Source organism: Balaenoptera ricei, chromosome 8, assembly GCF_028023285.1.
Source record: "Balaenoptera ricei isolate mBalRic1 chromosome 8, mBalRic1.hap2, whole genome shotgun sequence".
NCBI lineage: Eukaryota > Metazoa > Chordata > Mammalia > Artiodactyla > Balaenopteridae > Balaenoptera > Balaenoptera ricei.
The window spans coordinates 65,795,188-65,802,996 of NC_082646.1; the positions used below are offsets into that span (position 1 = coordinate 65,795,188).

The window sequence follows — 7,809 nt, forward strand, 5'->3', positions numbered from 1 at the left end:
CTCCCTTCCGCGCCTGGCTCCTTCTTTCTCGACAAGATGGCCACGCCGGCAGTACCGCCGAGCGCGCCTCCCGCCACCCCAACCGAAACCCCGGCTGCGGCCTCAGACCCGGCCCCGGCTCCAGCCCCAGCCTCAGCCTCAGCGCCGGCTCCAGCGCCGGTTCCAGCTCCAACGCCGGCTCCAGCCTCATCCTCAGACCCGGCGGCAGCAGCGGCTACGACCGCGGCTCCGGGCCAGACCCCGGCCTCAGCGCCAGCCCCAGCGCAGACCCCGGCACAGTCGCTGCCTGGCCCGGCTCTCCCAGGCCCCTTCCCTGGCGGCCGCGTGGTCCGGCTGCACCCGGTCATTTTGGCCTCCATCGTGGACAGCTACGAGCGACGCAACGAGGGCGCTGCCCGAGTCATCGGGACCCTGCTGGGTGCGTGGTCAGAGAAAATTGACGTTCTCTTCTACTTCCCACCTGCCGTTTATCTTGTTCCCCTCACTTCCCACCCCCATTGTAGTTATTTATTGAATAAATAGCGTGTGCCAAGTGATTTACATTTTATCTTTAATCTTCCCAGTAGCATTTCACGTCAAGTATGATTACTCCCAATTTACGAAAAATGAATTCAAACTCTGACTAGGACGTCAAAAACGTTTGACTCCCTAAGCCCAGTGACCACGTTTTACACCCTTATTTACTGGTAAATGTCTTTATTTTCCAGGTGTTAAAAGAGAAGTTTTTCCTAACCACTTGGCATTGGAGTGGGGACGCCTGTAAAAAGATATCCCTCTCACCAAGTAAACCGGTTTGGCAGGAACCCATTTAGGGTTTCAGTAATATTCTGCTTTCCTAAACGTCTAAGCCTGAGCCTCTTGTTTCTCAGTCTCCCTAATATTAGTCCCCAGTGAGATATGGACCCCGTTCCCCCAGGGCAGTCTCTGATTCTCCATTTGGACAGAGACAATTGTAATATCTATTATTTGTATTAACGTGCACATGGAGAAATAACCTTTTCCCTGCCCATGTTCCAAATTTGGGAAATTGATATTTTATGTTACAGTAAAATTGAGAAGCCCTAAAGAGGAATTTCTGACAATATATCCCTTTCTCTGGGGACTGCTGGTCCCATCAAATTAATTTTCACTCCATCTTGGTCACAGATTTTGGACACTTTTGTGAATCCAATTTAGTCGCATGTATCGTTTCTCTTTCTTACCCTTGAACGTGTAATAGTTTCCACCGTAGAAGACAATTGGTGTATTGCGAAGAGGATGATAGTTGTCGGCAGACTCCAGCACATATTAGCTAAGTCTGTTTCCTTCAGGGCCTGCTTTAGATTTAGTCTGTGAGAACTAAATTATTGCAGAAGGCATCTAATTGTGCTGGCACAGACTAGGTACGAAACAGCTGTTGGTTGCCATCTTCCACCACATCAGGCACCCTCCTGACACAGACACACGTTCTCTCCCTCTTTATCTTTGAGAGTGTAGCATTTTACAGAAACTTCAGATGATTCATTATCTTTCAAGCATTGCCATAATTGTCTCAGATCAAGCCTTTGTATTCTCTTTGCCTGTTCTCCCTTCTTTTATCCTTTAAGTTTCACTCATCTTCCAGGTTCCCAGGAAAAGTTTTCACTCTCAGTCCTTCATCCCATATCCCCACCCTCACCCCCATTCTTAACCTTCCAAAGTGTGCATGCCATCATTCTGTGACTGCCCTGCCTTGAGCTTCTGTAGTAAATGGTTCTTGCATCACTGACTTGGCACTCGACAAATACTAGCTTACTCTTTCAGCTGCACTGTCAAATTATCCAAACTTACTAGAGCTATTTAACTAAATAAACAATTTTCCACCCTAGGTTTGTGCTAAGTGCCCCTAAATATTACAGTGACTCTAGTTAGACCAACTGTAATCTAGATTTTTCAGATCCTCTTTCAGAATGGAGTCATGGTACAAGGCTAGGTGTTACAGAGGCATTGCTTACTGAAGAATGAAGCATAGATTCTGCTTGCTAGGAACTTAGAAATTTTCAGTTAGAAATCAATTCATGAGACATATTCCATTTGGTTAAATGAAATCAGTGGTGCCTTTTATGTACCATAAAACTATTAGGTACTTAGAATTCAAAGTTTGATCAAATAAGCTCTACTCTTAACCTTAAATTCAAGCTGAAGATATACTCTTATATGCAAATAATTAGAATATAATGTGATAAATGCCCTAGTAGAAGGGTGTTATGGTGGCATGCAAATATAGAAGACTTAACTATTTCAGATGCTCGAAGTGGTCAAGTCTGTTGACAAGAAATCAAATAGGATAAAGAGTATGTGTCCACACTACTGTATATAAAATGAAGAACGAGGACTTGCTGTATAGCACAGGGAACTGTACTCAATATCTTTTTTTTTTTTTACATTTATTTACTTATTTATTTATTTACGGTTGCATTGGGTCTTCGTTGCTGCGCGCGGGCTTTCTCTAGTTGTGGCGAGTGGGGGCTACTCTTCGTTGCGGTGTGTGGGCTTCTCATTGCAGTGGCTTCTCTTGTTATGGAGCACGGGCTGTAGACCCGAGGGCTTCAGTAGTTGTGGCTCATGGGCTCTAGAGCACAGGCTCACTAGTTGTGGCACACGGGCTTAGTTGCTCCGCGGCATGTGGGATCTTCCTGGACCAGGGATCGAACCCATGTCCCCTGCATTAGCAGGCGGATTCTTAACCACTGCGCCACCAGCGAAGTCCTCAATATCTTGTAATAACGAAATGGAAAAGGATCTGAAAAAGAATATATATGTGTGTGTGTGTGTATACATACATAACTGAATCACTTTTCTGTACACATGGAACGTTGTAAATCACCTATACTTCAATTTAAAAAAAGAAGTATGTATCCATTTGGTTTGGGGGCATAGTTTCAGCTAAGGGGGCAGAAACCATAGTGAAGTGGAATTAAACAGACGCTGATGGGTATAGGCAACATTGCGGTCTGTGGTGGAGAGGGAAGCACTTGGAGCCTGGGTGGGTGGTGCCAGTAGATGAGAAAAAAAATGGAGAGGTCAAGGGACCAGCAGTCTTAGGACAAGAAACAAATGTAGCTGGAGTAAAAGTATCATCAGAACTAGAAGAATAAAAGTTTGTGGTATGATGTTTAAGGTTCACAGGGGGAAGGTTTCTGGTTGATGGTAGGGTTAAGGTTATGACTGTAGGACCATGGCTGAAGGGAGGTACGGGGGAAGCTCCCTAAAACTGTGCTCTCAGGATAGGCTACTATATGAGTGGTCTCTGTAGACATGATTAGAATCTTCCAGGGAGCTCTGCAGATGAAATTATATTAAGGAGAAAGTCTAGAGGCTGAAAAATGAAGCTCACAGAGTGAAGATCTGGAGTAGGACCGGTAGCAGGAAGTGACAGACAGGCGAAAGGAGACCTTGTAAGAATAGACCCTGTTTGCTGATAGTTAAAGAAGAGAGTTGGAGATGACTCCAGAGTTTCATTTCTCTGGAAAATCCTGGTTCCATTGGTGCTCATGGCTGACCTTGGAGCTTGTGAGTCCAGTTTGGGTTTTTGTTTCCTTGACTTTGAGGAGACCTCTTGAAAGCATTTGGGACAGTTGGGAGCCCAGGGTTTTATAACACATGGACAATACTCTCTCACAGGAACCGTTGACAAGCACTCAGTGGAAGTCACCAACTGCTTTTCAGTGCCGCACAATGAGTCAGAAGATGAGGTGAGTGGGAGTTTCAGACCCCCGTGCCGTCTGTAGCTACTCCTTTGCTGGCCTCTTCGTGAGGCCCCTCCTGCGCCACAGTGTGTTGTGCTCATAACTAGAGCTGCAGTTAAAGAGCTTCGTTCCATTTGTGCATATTTCCCGGGCCTCTTCTGTCTGTTGGGAGTGGCCTCTTGTCCTGTTGATCCATTTGCTGTGGACTTCTGTCTTCCTAGCTTCCTTTCCTGCCTTCCTTCTTAGGTGGCTGTTGACATGGAATTTGCTAAGAACATGTATGAATTGCACAAGAAAGTCTCTCCAAATGAGCTCATCCTGGGCTGGTAAGTTGGGACGAGGGGATGGAAAGTCTCAGTGGTTGATTGCCAACATCTTTTGTCACCTGACTAGGTATCATGCACCCTCTTTTGGAGACAGAGTACTGAAAGTGTATTATCTCAAGGAGCTATGAATTCAGTGTGTGTTGCTGGCAGTTGTGATCCTGTGAGGCCAAGAATACTTACTTTGGGCTGCAGCTTTTACTGAGCAAGTCTTTTTTGCCTTGCTGGTGACTTAGAATTTTCAGGAGCTCTAAGGCAGCCTTTATTTGATTTGATACAGTTTTCAGTGTGTGTATTTTTTTGGCACGTGTTGTCCCTGGGGGTATAACTACACCCCGATTAGGGGTGTTGGGTACCTAGAGACACCTGTGCCGCCATCCTGTTTGGTATTGATGTCGCACGTAGCCGTGAGTCCACAACTGTGTTCCATTTTCCAGGTATGCTACAGGCCATGACATCACAGAGCACTCAGTGCTGATCCATGAGTACTACAGCCGGGAAGCCCCCAACCCCATTCACCTCACGGTGGACACGAGCCTCCAGAACGGCCGCATGAGCATTAAGGCCTACGTCAGGTGACCAGAGTCTTGGGCAACAAGGGCATGAAAAGCTACCTCGTGCATCCTGTGCCTGGACGCCACCCCCGCCTCCACCCCACACAGGTGTCATCCTTCAGCGTGCAGCTCGCTGCCTAAGGAAACCCCTTCCTCACTTTCAGCAGTTATCCCTGGAGAGGTTTTATTCCGAAACAAACTCTGTCCCTGAAATTTCCACTCACTGATCCTTGCCTACCCAAATTTCTGCTCATTGCTCATAACCAATTTCAAAGGGCAGCCCTTTAGGTATTTGAGCAAGCTCGTTTTTCCTGTCATCTTTTCTAGAAGTTAACTGTTACACAACTCCTGCAGCCGATCCTCACATAGTGTTCTGGTCATGATTCTTCTGCACATTCACTGATTTTCTGAGTTGCCCTTCAGTTTGTCGTTATCACTAAACCTTTGCACAGGACACAGGGCAGTACAGATTAAAGAATGGCTGTCCTTGTTTTGAACATGTCTATTAACCTGGGATAGAGGACAGTTTGGATGACAGTAACGTTACCCTGTTGGCACATCAAGCAACTAGAATGCTGATTGATGGGAGATACTGGGAAAGGCTCTAGAGGCGTGCCGAGGAAGGGGCGGCTGTAGGAGTTGGAAGGATTATATTTTCTGCTTAGAATGAAGCCCTTTGTTAGCACATCTCTTACTTTAACTTTGTGCCATTTTTGTGTCTGACACTGAAGTGACCAGTTACCTATTATGTGGTAGGACAAAGATGGTGGATGTCAAGTCCTTATGGGCCAGTTGGTGTACCACTAACCTCTAGCTGTTGCCTGATTTCTTAGCCTTTCCAGGTATTTCAGACTCCCCAAGATCCAGTGAAAGTGTGTAGTTGACATAGTAAAGGCAGTCACCTTTACTAAGATTACTTACAGCACCCAGTCTGATCTTGATGGGCCAGAGTCGACTTTTTTTTTTTCATTGCTGATGAGGAACTTGGTCCCAGAGAAGACCTGTCCTGTCACTTCTTTCTGTGAGGAAGGATGTCTAGGCAGCTAGTTCCACAGGGAAATCCAGTGTCCTGTCCTCAACACTGAGATTTCAGTGTGTGAAGTAATTCTCTATAAAGGGTCCAGGCCTGGTCCAAAAGCTGAGTCCCTTCTCTCAGGCCAAGGGTTTGGTGTGTGGAATGAGCTAAAGGAAGAAAATGACTTGTTCCCTTTAGCCCTCTGGGCTTCAAGTGGCCCAGCTTTCTTCTTTCAGAACCTTGGAAGCCATACTCTTGGTATGACTGCTTTCCCAGCCTGAGCTAGACATGAAACCCCCTCCCAAGTCCATCTGTTAACCACCTTGGCTTTTCTCTCTCCAGCACTTTAATGGGTGTTCCTGGGAGGACCATGGGGGTGATGTTCACCCCTCTGACAGTGAAATACGCATATTATGACACTGAACGCATTGGAGGTGAGTGACTTCCCCATACCCGCTTGCTAGGTCTTGGGCATTTTTCAGGGGAGGGGTTTCTGTTCTGTAACAAGGATGGAGGGCCTTGGGTGTGTTAAGAGGAACGGTTGGTGTAAGGTTTGTGATGACTAGAAGTCATTCTTCTGTAGAAATGGGACTTGAGGAATTATTTGTGAAATTGTTAGAGGTGGGAAATCATCAGCACCAGAGGCTACACGGCCATTCATATGAGACCAGAACCAGTGATTAGCATACTGGGTGTAAGAGTTGAACTCTCTCCGGAGAAAGAAAAGCTAATAAGGGCAGGGCAGGGGGGTTTGGGGAAGCTGACTCAGTCCAAAGGGAGGTGGTTAGAAATCTCTTTCCTGATGGGATGACTGAATTCTCTGTGTCACTTCTGCCCCAAACCCACTCCCACAGTTGACCTGATCATGAAGACCTGTTTTAGCCCCAACCGGGTAATCGGCCTCTCCAGTGACTTGCAGCAAGTGGGAGGGGCATCGGCCCGCATCCAGGATGCCCTCAGCACAGTGTTGCAGTACGCGGAGGACGTGCTGGTGAGGAGCGGAGGGAAAAGGAAGGAGGAGGGCATGATCTCCACTCTGAGATGGCTGGGGATGTGCTGGTGAAGTGACAGTCTCGGTGGTGAGAATTAACTGTTCCTCGTTGACTCTTTGGTGCTCAGTCTGGAAAGGTGTCAGCTGACAATACCGTGGGCCGCTTCTTGATGAGTCTGGTTAACCAAGTACCCAAAATAGTTCCTGAGGACTTCGAGACCATGCTCAACAGCAACATCAACGTGAGTGCCATCCCTGGGCTTCTGGGAGCCTGTGCCTTCCTCCACCTCAGCCGTACACCTGTGGAGGGGGTTGGGGAAGGTGACCGGGAGGGGATAGAGGAAACAGGGCTCCGCCTTTGGCCCCCTTGCAGTCCAGGCTCGGGGGAAGAGAGCACAGGGGCTCGGAGATTCCCCTCCTGCTGTTTCCTTGCTCCTGTGGCTAAGGTGTATCAGTGGAGATGAGAAAGTGTTCTCAGGCATTTCCTTCCTGTCTTCCACCTTCCACTCTTGCTCAGCCTCTCCCAGCTCTTGTTTATCCAGGACTGCCCGCACCCAGTGTCCATCATACAACTGGCCAAGACCAGCCTTTCTGCTCACTCTTTACCCAGCCCCTCACTCATCCTGGATTCCTTCTCTTCCAGGACCTGCTGATGGTGACCTACCTGGCCAATCTCACGCAGTCACAAATTGCCCTCAATGAGAAACTTGTGAACCTGTGAATGGTCCGCAAGCAGCCCTCCTACCAGGCTGGGCCCCAGCCAACCCTGGGACTCAGAATGGAGTGAAGGAGAAATGGTTTCTTTGTGGTTTGAGTCACACTGAGTCAGTCAACTGCTTGTGACTGTAAATAAACATAGCTTACCTTTTGTAAATGAATTCCATATTATGTGAGTTTACCTCTGGGTGGAAGGGAGAATAGACAGTTCTGGAGCTCACACAGAAACCAGGAAGTGAGTACTCTGGTGGAAGTTGGTTGTGTGTGTGACCTCACTCGTCTTCAGTAGTCACACCCACAGCCCAAGCTGCTTTAGCTGCTTCTGACCTGAGACCAGATAGCCTTCTCAGCAACCTGGTGGTACAGGGGCACTTGCTCCCCACTCTTTTGCCTACGTTCAGAGCAAACTATCTCCCAAAAAAATGATTTTTATCACTTTTCTTCCATAGCATCTTAAGTGGATGGCAGTACAAAGAGTTGCTTTGTGCAGTTTGAAGTACCT

The 7,809-nt window shown here is 47.5% G+C and overlaps 1 protein-coding gene across 1 annotated transcript; it reads left to right on the forward strand.

Annotated features, from left to right (window-relative positions):
- EIF3F (eukaryotic translation initiation factor 3 subunit F) lies at positions 1–7,468 on the forward strand. Its single transcript, XM_059931042.1, has 8 exons — positions 1–418; positions 3,643–3,713; positions 3,954–4,033; positions 4,468–4,605; positions 5,942–6,033; positions 6,454–6,590; positions 6,719–6,832; positions 7,234–7,468. Exons 1-8 carry the CDS (start codon positions 37–39, stop codon positions 7,309–7,311), a joined length of 1,092 nt encoding a protein of 363 aa, XP_059787025.1. The 5' UTR covers positions 1–36; the 3' UTR covers positions 7,312–7,468.
- Positions 7,469–7,809: the final 341 nt, after the last annotated feature.